The 12,229-nt window shown below is 52.7% G+C and overlaps 1 protein-coding gene across 3 annotated transcripts in view; it reads left to right on the top strand.

The window, feature by feature from the left end:
* Nucleotides 1-12,229, top strand: part of lamb2l (laminin, beta 2-like) — a 324,539-nt gene that overhangs the window by 225,062 nt on the left and 87,248 nt on the right. For all 3 annotated transcript variants that reach the window (XM_070895627.1, XM_070895626.1, XM_070895625.1), the window contains exon 19: nt 8,101-8,293. In XM_070895627.1, the coding sequence (XP_070751728.1) occupies nt 8,101-8,293 (193 nt within the window). The remainder of the gene's footprint in view (nt 1-8,100; nt 8,294-12,229) is intronic.

The following is a 12,229-nucleotide window of genomic DNA, read 5'->3' as shown; positions in this document are numbered from 1 at the left end:
CCCCTGTCTCTCCCCCATTTGTTGTGTATCTGTAAAGCATGCACTCCCATGTTCCACCACCAGGGAGCTCATCCCCTGAAGTCCCAAGGGATCCCAGCATCCCTTTGGAGTATTGTATATAAGCCGGCCCCCAAGGCCTGTTCCTCACTCTGGAGTGTCTTATTAAAGACTGAGATCACTGTTACTTTAACCTCCCTGTGTGCAGCCTCATGTGTGTTAGGAACACAATAACTGGCGACGAGTATACGAATCCAACGCAAAAGATGCAGCAAACTGTGGGCATCCTGGAGAAGTTCTCGCAGGGTGAGGACTGGGAAGCCTATGTCGAATGGCTAGACCAGTACTTTGTAGCCAATGAGCTGGATGGAGAAGGAAGTGCTGCAGGGCACCGACCTACAGCCTCATGAAGAATCTTCTGGCTCCGGTGAAATCCACAGATAAGTCGTATGAGGAGCTGTGTACACTGGTTCTGGAGCATCTTAACCCGAGGGAGAGCGTGCTGATGGCGAGGTATCGGTTCGACACGTGCCAGCGATCTGAAGGTCAGGAAGTGGCGAGCTACGTCGCCGAGCTAAGGCGACTTGCAGGACAATGTGAGTTTGATGGGTATCTGGAGAAAATGCTCAGAGACTTTTTTGTACTGGGCATTGGCCACAAGACAATCCTACGAAAACTTTTGACTGTAGAGACACCGACCCTCAGTAAGGCCATTGTGAAAGCACAGGCGTTTATGTTCACCAGTGATAACACCAAACAAATTTCTCAGCACACAAGTGCTAGCAATGTTCATAAATTAACTGGAACTGTGTTTGCGAGCAGACATGTACAGGGCAGAACCCACGAGTCTGCAACTGCCAGCAGGCCTCAGGTGACCCAGATGACTCAGAGTCAATGTTGAGGAAGGCCAGAACCAGGGGCCACAGTCTAAGGATAAGGGGTAAGCCATTTAGGACCGAGATGAGGAGAAACTTCTTCACCCAGAGAGTGGTGAACCTGTGGAATTCTCTACCACAGAAAGTTGTTGAGGCCAATTCACTAAATATATTCAAAAAGGAGTTAGATGTAGTCCTTATTACTAGGGGATCAAGGGATATGGCGAGAAAGCAGAAATGGGGTAATGAAAGTGCATGTTCAGCCATGAACTCATTCAATGGCGGTGCAGGCTCAAATGGCCGAATGGCCTACTCCTGCACCTATTTTCTATGTTTCTATGAGTCCCCAACAAAGGATGAATGCAAGGCAATTCACACCTTGCTGGCATTGTAGAGGCTTCCATTCAGCCTATTCATGCCGCTTCAAAGGGTATGTTTGCAAGAGCTGTAGAACAATGGGGCACCTCCAACGAGCTTGCAAACGAGCTGCAAGCTCTGCAAAACCTGCTAACCACCACGTGGCAGAGGAAGATCGGTCCATGGTGGATCAAAGCAATTTCAAGCCTCAGAGAGAGGAGGCAGATGCTGAAGTACATGGGGTGCACACATTTTCGACGAAATGTCCACCTATAATGCTAAACGTAAAATTGAATGGCTGACCCGTAGCCATGGAACTGGACACTGGCGCTAGCCAATCCATCATGAGTTAAAAGATGTTTGAGAGACTGTGGTGCAACAAGGCACTCAGACCAGCCCTGAGCCCCATCCACTCGAAACTGAGAGCTTATCACTGTCCTGGGCAGCGCCATGGTCAAGGTCACCTACGAGGGCATGGTGCATGAACTGCCATTCTGGATTGTCCCGGGAGATGGTCCCACACTTCTTGGAAGGAGCTGGCTGGGCAAAATCCGCTGGAACTGGGATGACATCAGAGCGCTATCACATGTCGATGAGGCCTCATGTACCCAGGTTCTGAACAAATTTCCTTCCCTTTTTGAGCCAGGCATTGGAAACTTTTCCAGGGCGAAGGTGCGGATCCACTTGGTCCCAGAGGCATGACTCATTCGCCACAAGGCGCGAGCAGTACCTCACATGATGAGGGAGAGAGTGGAAATCGAGCTGGACAGGCTGCAACGCGAGGGCATCATCTCCCCAGTGGAATTCAGCAAGTGGGCCAGCCCGATTGTTCCAGTACTCAAAAGTGATGGCACGGTCAGGATTTGCGGCGATTGTACAGTAACTATTAACCGTTTCTCGCAACAAGACCAATACCTACTACCTGAGGCAGACGACCTATTTGCGACGCTGGCAGGGGACAAGACGTTCACCAAGCTCGAACTGACTTCGGCCTACATGACGCAGGAGCTGGAGAAGCCTTCGAAGGGCCTCACCTGCATCAACACGCACAAGGGACTGTTCATCTACAACAGATGCCCGTGTGGAATTCGGTCGGCTGCAGCGATCTTCCAGAGAAACATGAAGAGCCTACTCAAGTCGGTACCACACACAGTGGTCTTTCAGGACGACATATTGGTCACGGATCGGGACACCACCGAGCACCTACAAAACCTGGAGGAGGTCCTCCAGCGACTGGATCGCGTAGGGCTGCGGCTGAAGAGGTCGAAATGCGTCTTCATGGCAACAGAAGTGGAGTTTTTGGGGAGAAAGATCGCGGCGGACGGCATTCGTCCCACAGACTCCAAGACAGAGGCTATCAGGAACGTGCCCAGGCCACAGAACATCACGGAGCTGCGGCCATTCCTGGGACTCCTCAACTATTGTGGTAACTTCCTACCGGGATTAAGCACCCTTTTAGAGCCCCTACATGTGTTATTGCACAAAGGTGAGAACTGGGTATGGGGAAAAAAACAAGTAATTGCTTTTGAGAAAGCCAGAAACATTTTACGCTCCAACAAGCTGCTTGTATTGTATAACCTGTGTAAAAGACTTGTGCTAGCATGTGATGCGTCGTTGTACGGAGTCGGGTGTGTATTACAACAAACTAACATTGCAGGGAAGTTGCAATCTGTCGCCTATGCTTCCAGGAGCTTGTCTAAGGCCGAGAGAGCCTACAGCATGATTGAGAAAGAGGCATTAGCGTGTGTGTTCAGGGTAAAGAAAATGCATCAGTACCTGTTTGGCCTCAAATTTGAGCTGGAAACCGATCACATGCCCCTCACATCCCTGTTCGCTGAAAACAAGGGGATAAATACTAATGCCTCAGCCCGCATACAAAGGTGGGCACTCGCGCTATCAGCATATAACTATACCATCCGCCACAGGCCATGCACCGAGAACTGTGCGGATGCTCTCAGTTGGCTACTATTGCCCACCACGGGGGTGGAAATGGCGCAGCCTGCAAACTTGTTGATGGTGGCGCAGCCCACAGACCTGTTGATGGTCATGGAAGCGTTTGAAAATGATAAATCATCTATCACAACCGCTAGATTAGGACTTGGACCAGCCAAGATCCTCTGCTGTCCCTAGTAAAAAACTGTGTACTGCATGGGAGCTGGGCCAACATCCTGTTGAAATGCAAGAGCTAATCAAGCCATTCCAGTGATAAAAGGACGAGCTGTCCATTCAGGCAGACTGCCTGTTGTGGGGTAACCGCTTAGTGCTACCAAAAAAGGGCAGGGAGACGTTCATCTCGGATCTCCACAGCACACACCCGGGTACAGTAATGATGAAAGCGATAGCCAGATCCCACGTGTGGTGGCCCGGTATCAACTCTGACTTAGAGTCCTGTGTACGGCAATGCAGCGTGTGTGCTCAGTTGAGCAACGTGCCCAGAGAGGCATCACTAAGTTCGTGGTCCTGGCCCTCCAGACCATGATCGAGGATCCATGCCGACTATGCGGGCCCGTTTCTCGGTAAAATGTTCCTGGTGGTGGTGGATGCTTTTTCAAAATGGATTGAATGTGAAATAATGTCGGGAAGCACCGCCACCGCCACCATTGAAAGCCTGAGGGCCATGTTTGTCACCCACGGCCTGCCTGACATACTGGTCAGTGACAACGGGCCATGTTTCACCAGTGCCGAATTTAAAGAATTCATGACCCGCAATGGGATCAAACATGTCACCTTGGCCCCGTTTAAACCAGCCTCCAATGGGCAGGCAGAGCGGGCAGTACAAACAATCAAACAGAGCCTTAAACGAGTCACAGAAGGCTCACTCCAAACCCGCCTGACCCGAGTACTGCTCAGCTACTACACGAGACCCCACTCGCTCACAGGGGTGCCCCCGGCTGAGCTACTCATGAAAAGGACACTTAAAACCAGACTCTCGCTGGTTCACCCCAAGCTGCATGATCAGGTAGAGAGCAGGCGGCAGCAACAAAATGTAAACGATGGTCGCGCCACTGTGTCATGGGAAATTGATCTGAATGACCCTGTGTATGTGCTAAACTATGGACATGGTCCCAAGTGGATCGCGGGCACGGTGATAGCTGAAGAAGGGAGTAGGGTGTTTGTCGTCAAACTACACAATTGAAAAATTTGCAGAAAGCACCTGGACCAAACGAGGCTGCGGTTCACAGACTGCCCTGAACAACCCACAGCAGACACCACCTTTTTTGAGCCCACAACACACACCCAAAGGATCAACGACACCACCCCGGACCAGGAAATCGAACCCATCATGCCCAACAGCCCAGCAAGGCCAGGCTCACCCAGCAGCCCTGCAGGGCCAACAACACGCCAGCCCAGCGAGGGCACAGCCAACACACCAGAACAAACATTTGTACCGAGGCGGTCCACCAGGCAAAGAAAGGCTCCCGACCGCCTCACCTTGTAAATAGTTTTCACTTTGACTTTGCGGGGGAGTGATGTTGTGTATCTGTAAAGCATGCACTCCCATGTTCCACCCCAGGGAGCGCATCCCTGAAGTCCCATGGGATCCCAGGATCCCTTGGGAGCACTGTATATAAGCCGGCCCCTAAGGCCTGTTCCTCACTCTGGAGTGTCCTATTAAAGACTGAGGTCACTGTTACTTTAACCTCCCTGTGTGCAGCCTCATCTGTGTTAGGAACACAATACCCCTGTCACTCCCTCCCTCTGTCACTCTCCCGCTGTCTCTCTCCTTCTGTCACTCCCTCCCTCTGTCACCGTCTCCATCTGTCACTCTCCCTCCCTGTGTCTCCCTCCCTATGTCGCTCTCCCTCTGCCACTCTCCCTCTCTCTGTCACTCTCCCTCTGTCACCCTCCCCCTTTCAATCTCCCTCTGTCTCTCTCCCTCTGTCTCTCCATCCCTCAGTTATCGTCTCTATCTGTCACTCTCCCTCACTCTGTCACTCTCCCCCTATCGCTCTCCCTCTGTCACTCTCCCTCTGTCACCCTCCCCCTTTCAATCTCACTCTGTCTCTCTCCCTCTGTCTCTCCATCCCTCTGTCACCGTCTCCATCTGTCACTCTCCCTTCCCCTGTCACTCTCCCTTCCCCTGTCACTCTCCCTTCCCATGTCACTCTCCCTTCCCATGTCACTCTCCCTTCCCTCTGTCACTCTGTCTCTCCCTCCCCCTGTCACTCTCCCCCTGTCACTCTCCCTCCCTCTGTCAGTGGATCTAATGTCCAGTCCCCTATACGTTAACCTGGGTGTTTACCTCGTTACAATTCGAGAGCTAAAAGTTAAAAAACACACTATAATATATTTGCTTCATTGGTTCTTCGCTTAAGAATTTGTGGCAACACACTGCTATTAAGAACTAATAAGTTTATTAGCAAAGGTTTAACAATCATGTTACACATTACCAGTTCAGCCACTAGGCTCACAACTACCTGCATCATCATGCATCCCCCAAATCCAATTGGTTGGGGTTTTATTGAGTCTTGTGAGCATCACGTGACTGGCTAAGGCACTCCCAACTCAACAGCTCTACAAACCTGTGAGCATACTCCTGGTGTATACATTACACAACCCAAAGCCAGGAATCTGAAATAAAATTTACAAATGCTGGAATCACCCAGCAGGTTGATCAGGACCTGATTTAAGATACCATGTTAACTGATCTCTTTCGTAGTTACTGATGTCCCTGCTGAACAATTCCTACATTTTATGTTCTCTGGTTTGCAAAAATGTCAACCCTACCGATTGAATTGCCTATTAATTTTTCAATGTGCTTCGGTGTATCGGCCGAACCAATTTACTGACAGAAAATCTTTCAGAGTTAATTATTTTTCTTCTGTTCCATCGGTGATTCCATTGGATCTGTTACTAATGCAGTCGTCTCACAGCCTAGCAGAAATGTCCAGCCCATTCGAGTTCCTGCTTTAATATCCCACCCAGTCTAATCCCACTCTCCCCCTCACTCCCCGTGCCCTTTAATATCTCACCCAGTCTAATCACACTCTGCCCCTCACTCCCCGTACCCTTTAATATCCCACCCAGTCTAATCCCACTCTCCCCCTCACTCCCCGTACCCTTTAATATCCCACCAAGTCTAATCCCACTCTCCCCCTCACTCCCCGTACCTTTTAATATCCCAACCAGTCGAATCCCACTCTCCCCCTCACTCCCCGTACCCTTTAATATCCCACCCAGTCTAATCCCACTCTGCTCCTCACTCCCCGTACCCTTTAATATCCCACCCAGTCTAATCACACTCTGCCCCTCACTCCCTGTACCCTTTAATATCCCACCCAGTCTAATCCCACTCTCCTGCTCACTCCCCTTGACACTGTACACCAATAAGAGTCAGTAGTTGCAGTTTGGTGTCAGCCATGGTTCAGGAGGGTAGCATGCTCACCTCTAATGCATGGAGGTCACGGATTCAAGTCCTACTCCAGAGACTTGAGCACATAATCCAGACTGACTAAGGGAGCGCCGCACTGTCAGAGGGGCAGTACTGAGGGAGTGCCGCACTGTCGAAGGGGCAGTACTGAGGGATCACCACACTGTCGGAGGGGCAATACTGAGGGAGCGCTGCACTGTCGGAGGGGCAGTACTGAGGGAGTGCTGCACTGTCGGAGGGGCAGTACTGAGGGAGCGCCACACTGTCGGAGGGGCAGTACTGAGGGAGTGCTGCACTGTCGGAGGGGTAGTACTGAGGGAGTGCTGCACTGTCGGAGGGGCAGTACTGAGGGATCACCACACTGTCGGAGGGGCAATACTGAGGGAGCGCTGCACTGTCGGAGGGGCAGTACTGAGGGAGTGCTGCACTGTCGGAGGGGCAGTACTGAGGGAGTGCTGCACTGTCGGAGGGGCAGTACTGAGGGAGCGCCACACTGTCGGAGGGGCAGTACTGAGGGAGTGCTGCACTGTCGGAGGGGTAGTACTGAGGGAGTGCTGCACTGTCGGAGGGGCAGTACTGAGGGATCACCACACTGTCGGAGGGGCAATACTGAGGGAGCGCTGCACTGTCGGAGGGGCAGTACTGAGGGAGTGCTGCACTGTCGGAGGGGCAGTACTGAGGGAGTGCTGCACTGTCGGAGGGGCAATACTGAGGGAGCGCTGCACTGTCGGAGGGGTAGTACTGAGGGAGCGCCGCACTGTCGGAGGGGCAGTACTGAGGGAGCGCCACACTGTTGGAGGGGCAGTACTGAGGGAGCTCCACACTGTCGGAGGGGCAGTACTGAGGGAGTGCTGCACTGTCGGAGGGGTAGTACTGAGGGAGTGCTGCACTGTCGGAGGGGCAGTACTGAGGGATCACCACACTGTCGGAGGGGCAGTACTGAGGGAGCGCCACACTGTCGGAGGGGCAGTACTGAGGGAGCGCCACACTGTCGGAGGGGCAGTACTGAGGGAGTGCTGCACTGTCGGAGGGGCAATACTGAGGGAGCGCTGCACTGTCGGAGGGGCAGTACTGAGGGAGCGCCGCACTGTCGGAGGGGCAGTACTGAGGGAGCGCCACACTGTTGGAGGGGCAGTACTGAGGGAGCTCCACACTGTCGGAGGGGCAGTACTGAGGGAGCTCCACACTGTCGGAGGGGCAGTACTGAGGGAGCGCCGCACTGTCGGAGGGGCAGTACTGAGGGAGCGCCACACTGTCGGAGAGACAGTACTGAGGGAGCACCGCACTGTCAGTGGTAATTTTGCTTTAAGAATGCTGTTACACATTATCTGTGTGTTGTATCGGTAATCAAATGCCTATCCAGAGGGAACAGTTTAAAACCCATCGTACAGTGAATGGAGACGGTAAGGAAACTCAAGGCCTGCTGTGTGGTTTGGAGGGAACATTAACAGTCTCACAGAATCCCAGACTGGGCGCTAACGGTTTCTCTTCCCTCGGCAGCTGGTCCTGTTGCCCAAGTTCTCCGAGCTGCCCGGGTTTGCGGGCACCGACCCCGCCGCTGTCCATCACCGCGAGGAAATGGTTCGCTACATGTGTCTCGACTCCTTCTTGATGGCCAGCATGCCGATGTTGGCGGAGATGTGCGTCCGACTGATCTGCAGCATCTCGGCCATCATGCACGACGGGGCCCTGCGTAAGTGTGACAACTGCTGGTGCAAATGGACGTGTGATGTTAGTGTAAACTTGTGTCCTTGCCACATCTCGGCTCTTCCCTCAATCCCATCGCCGTGTTTCATTATGGGCAGAGGGGAAGTGGGGCTACGTGATTCCGTTCACCTTCACATCAGGTGTCAGCTGGGGCTCAGTGGGCAGCACTCTCTCTCTCTCTTGTCTCTGAGTCAGAAGGGTGTGGGTTCAAGTCACACTCTGGGAACCTGGGCCTATAAATCCAGGCCGAACCCCTTAATGCCAGTACTGAGGGAGTGCAATACTGACGGAGGGCCAGTACTGAGGGAACGCTGCACTATCGGAGGGGCAATACTGAGGAAGTGCTGGACTATCGGAGGGACAGTACTGAGGGAGCGCCGCATTGTCAGAGAGGCGGTACTGAGGGAGTGCTGCACTGTTGGAGGGGCAGTACTGAGGGAGTGCTGCACTGTCAGAGGGGCAGGACTGAGGAGCGCCGCACTGTTGGAGGGGCAGTACTGAGGGAGCACCAAACTGTCAGAGGGGCAGTACTGAGGGAGTGCTGCACTGTCGGAGGGTCAGTACTGAGGGAGCACCGCACTGTCAGAGGGGCAATACTAAGGGAGCACCACACTGTCAAAGGGGCAGTAATGAGGGAGTGCTGCACTGTCAGAGGGGCAATACTGAGGGAGTACCACACTGTCAGAGGGGCAATACTGAGGGAGCGCTGCACTGTCGGAGGTGCCGTCTTTCAGAATAGACATTAAACCGAAACCCCGTCTGCTCTCTCAGGTGGATGTAAATGATTCCACGGCCACTTTCAAAGAAGAACGGGGGGTGTCATTCCTGGGGTTGATATTTCATCTCATCACTCACTCGTAGGCAGTCCCTCAGAGTTGAGGATGGCTTGCTTCCATACTAACATGAGTTCTCAGGTGACCGAAGAGTCCAATGAGGACCAACAGACTCTGTCACAGGTGGTTGAAAGAACGGGTGGGTAGGCTGCCTGGGTTGCCATGTACTCCTTCCACTGTTTGCACTTGGCTTCCACGTGCTCCCGGCGAAGAGACTCGAAGTGTTCGGCGCCTTCCCGGATACTTTTTCTCCACTTTGAGCGGTCACGGGGCAGGGATTCCCAGGTGTCGGTGGGGATGTTACATTTTTTCAAGGAGGCTTTGAGGATGCCCTTGAAGCATTTCCTCTACCCACCTGGGGCTTGCTTGCCGTGTTGGAGCTCTGAGTAGAGCGCTTGTTTTGGGAGTCTCGTGTCAGGCATGCGGATGATGTGGCCTGTCCATTGGAGCTGATTGAGCGTGGTCAATGCTTCGATGCTGGGGATGTTGGCCTGAGCGAGACACTGACATTGGTGCATCTATCCTGCCAGTGGATTTGCAGAATCTTGCAGAGGCAGCGTTGGTGGTACTTCACCAGTATTTTGTGGTGTACATAGTCCATGTCTCTGAGCCATATAGGAGGGCGGATATCACCACTGCTCTGTAGACCATGAGCTTGATGCTGGGTTTGGGGCCTGAGATGGTGGCGGGTAGCATGCTGCGGGATGGAGTCGAGGACACACACGTCAAAGACAGAGTCTTGGTTAAGGATATTCTCGAAATGCTCCTTTCAGTGGGCACTAGCTGCCTGTCTGTCCTTGATGAGCACCTCTTCATTCTTGGCCAGCAGTGGGGTAGGGCCTTGGGTGCTTGGGCCATCGGTCGTCTTGACTGTGCTGAAGAATCCTCATACGTCGTGCTTGTCGGTTAGCCGCTGGATTTCTTGAGCCATCTGTTCTTTAGGTCGCGGGTTTTCTGTTGGACCTCAGTCTTCAGACGTCTGTAGAGCTGCTTTCGTGCCCTCGAGTTGTGTTGCTGTTTCTAGTCCAAAAATGCCTTGCTCTTGCGGCTTATTAGCTCCTGGATCTCCTGGTCTTTCTCGTCGAACCAGTCTTGGTATTTCCTGGTCGAGTGACCGAGTGTCTCTTCGCAGCTGCTAATTATGGAAGCCTTGAGGGCAGACCAGGCACTGTGGACAGTCTGTGTCTCTGGGTCACTGTGGACACTCTGTTGGTAGTGAGGCACTGGCTGAATAGGGCTTTCTTAGCAGAATCTTGGAGTGCTCCGGCGTTGATATTCCTGCGGCTTTGGTTCTGTTGCCGTTGCTGTTTTGGGGCAGTATTGATGGAGATGACAGAGCAGATTAGGTGATGGTCCATCCAGCAATCGTCATCTCCTGTCACAGTGTGGGTGATGCGCATGTCCTTGCGGTCCCTCGCTCGGAAGGGTGTTGCCATGAGACTTTATATTTGTCCTTCAGGGTATTGGTTATGGCGAGGTCGTGTTCTAAGCATTTTGTCAGAAGGAGGGTACCATTGGAGTTGGTTTTCCCTACCTCCTCTCTGCCGATCACACCTCCCCAGAGGTCTGTGTCCTTTCCAACTCTGGCTTTGAAGTCGCCGAGGATGATCAGCCTGTCGCCTGTTGGGACTCGGGACAGGGATTGTTCAAGGTTGGAGTAGAATTCCTCTTTGGTCTCGTCTGTAACTTGCAGTGTTGGGGCGTACGTGCTGAAGCGCACTGGTTCCGGGCTTGGGTGGGCCGAAGGGTTATGAGGTGCTCGTTTATCCGGCAGGGGGCGTCTCTGAGACGGCCCACTAGCTCATTTTTTACGGCAAAGCCAACCCCATGGAGGCGGTGTTCTGCTTCTGGTTTGCCTTTCCAGAAGGAGGTGTAACCACCACCTTGTTCTTCAAGCTGGCCTTCTCCTGCCCACCGGGTCTCGCTTAGGGCGGCGATGTCTATGTCGAAGTGCCTGAGTTCCCGGGCAACGATAGCAGTGCAGTCTGCCACTGTTGGGGTTGTCCATGAGGGTCCTGTCGTTCCTGGTCCCAAACATCATCTTAAAGTGTGCAAGGTGCCTGTGTATGAATTATTTTAACGTGGGGTGGCCGCTGCACACCAGCTACCACACGGGCTTGGCAGAGCAAGGGAATCCAAGACGACTGGAGACCAGGCTCCACTGTATGGGCCCAGTTCCTCCTTCCTCCTTTCCACAGGCCGATATTTATCCCTCAACTCGCATCACTGAAACAATGATCTGGGTCATTATCTCATTGTTGTTTGTGGGAGCTTGCTGTGCGCACATTGGCTGCCGCGTTTCTCACATTACAGTGACTACACTTCAAAAAGTACTTCACTTTGGGATGTCCTGAGGTTGTGAAAGAAGTTGTCGAAATACGAGTTCTTTCTTTCCCTTCACCCTGGTCACAGGGAGTCGCCATTGCCCACCCCACTCTGCTCCATGTGGTTATGACCTCGGCTCCAAGAAGCAGCAGTTGTTATTCCTTCTACGCGCTGAGCTCTATGGATTTGCTCTGGGATCGAGGAGGTATCCTGCCCTTTGCTCTGTGTGGTACTGACTTGGTCTCTCAGGGCCCAGTGACGTCAGCTCCTTCTCCATCCACGGAATGTCTTTTCTGTCCCACCAGGAAATCATCTGTTCCTGACGGGACTAGGGCTGGGAATTCCCCAATCCTTGTACTGAAAAACACTGCAATCCGCAAGGAACTCCATCCCTGTGAGACTTTGCTAGGCCCAGATAAGTCGCTTCATAAGAATAGAAGAAGGCCATTCAGCCTCTCGCGCCTGTTCCACCATGCAGTTAGTTTACAGCTGATCTGTATCTTAACTCCATCGCCCTGCCTTTGCTCCATATCCATCAAAACCCTTACCCAGCAAAAGTCTATCGATCTCCATCTTTCTATTTCTGGTTATCCCTCAGCATTCAGAGCTTTAAGGGGTAGGGAGTTGCAGATTTCCAGCATTGTTTGTGTGAAGAAATGTTTCCTGACATCCCCCCTGAACAGCCTGAATCTAATTTTAAGGTTTTGTCTTTTGACTGCCTGAGGTCTATTGAACACTCGAGGGGAGAAATTGTGGAGTGCCCG

This window comes from Pristiophorus japonicus, chromosome 12, assembly GCF_044704955.1.
Source record: "Pristiophorus japonicus isolate sPriJap1 chromosome 12, sPriJap1.hap1, whole genome shotgun sequence".
Lineage (NCBI taxonomy): Eukaryota > Metazoa > Chordata > Chondrichthyes > Pristiophoridae > Pristiophorus > Pristiophorus japonicus.
Note: the sequence above shows the minus strand (reverse complement) of the source record. Positions and strands in the feature narration are given on the sequence as shown.